Consider the following 980-nt stretch of genomic DNA (forward strand, 5'->3'; position numbering starts at 1 on the left):
AGACGGATACCAATATTAGGTGCAAACCGACCAACAGTATCGAATATCTGATACATATAGGTAATAAGAGGAATAAAGGATGCGTTATCAGCCGCACCCTTACCACTAGTAAACTGAGTAACTTGGGATGGGAAGACAACAAAGGTAATAGTAAGAGCACACCAAACCACAAATGCAGGGACAGCGATATCCATAAGGATCCTGTAGACCGGTCTCTTGGTCTGTCGTTGCTTGAGTCCACCAGCCTTACGCTTAGCTTCCATCTCCATAACCTGTTTCATGTAGGGATGCTTCATCATACCATAATGGAACATAGGGATACAGAGAATGGTTAAGACAGTAGTGACTAGGAAGAATATAAAGCATCTCCATTCAGCATAACGCTCAACTCCACATGATATAAGGATGTAGTTGATCAAGATATTAATAGGCCATCCAATGAGACCAGCAACACCTTCACCAATCATACCCCAATTCATGCAAGCCTGAGAGCCAAGTGCTGCCAAACCAAAGGCACACGATTCGATGAAAGAGTGACCAAAACCAAGCATAAAGGTGCACACCAACCCAAGACCAAAACCGAGACCAGGGTTTTCAAGAGGATCATCATTACCAATGAACATAGCTACAAGGGCCAGGGCAATATTGAATGAGGCAAGCAGTATACATCCAAAATCCATACGGGGAGCAAAAGCGAACTTGTTGCCAATAAAGATGAGCAACAGTTCGGCCACATTGACAGACAGACCGTAGTAGATGGAGACGTTTGAACTGAACTGATGCTCGAACTTATCATTCAAGTAGACTAGCTCAGTGAGGACGAAGTTCCATGGAGCCAGAGCAATGAAACCAAGTATCATGAACATAAGGAGAAGCTTCCAATCCTCAAGACTCTCCTTTTCTTCCTCCTTACACTCACCGGGCTTCAAATCATCCATTTCCTTCTCAGATGAGGAGTAGGTAGATGAGCCACTCTTCGT

General features: G+C 44.1%; 1 protein-coding gene across 1 annotated transcript; it reads right to left on the minus strand.

The window, feature by feature from the left end:
• Nucleotides 1–103: 103 nt before the first annotated feature.
• Nucleotides 104–938, minus strand: Pmar_PMAR027448 (conserved hypothetical protein; the record flags this gene model as incomplete). Its single annotated transcript, XM_002768987.1, has 1 exon — nucleotides 104–938. A coding segment is annotated over one exon (835 nt), but the record flags the coding sequence as incomplete, so codon positions are not given.
• Nucleotides 939–980: the final 42 nt, after the last annotated feature.

Source organism: Perkinsus marinus, assembly GCF_000006405.1.
Source record: "Perkinsus marinus ATCC 50983 genomic scaffold scf_1104296966728, whole genome shotgun sequence".
NCBI classification, from domain to species: Eukaryota; Perkinsozoa; order Perkinsida; family Perkinsidae; genus Perkinsus; species Perkinsus marinus.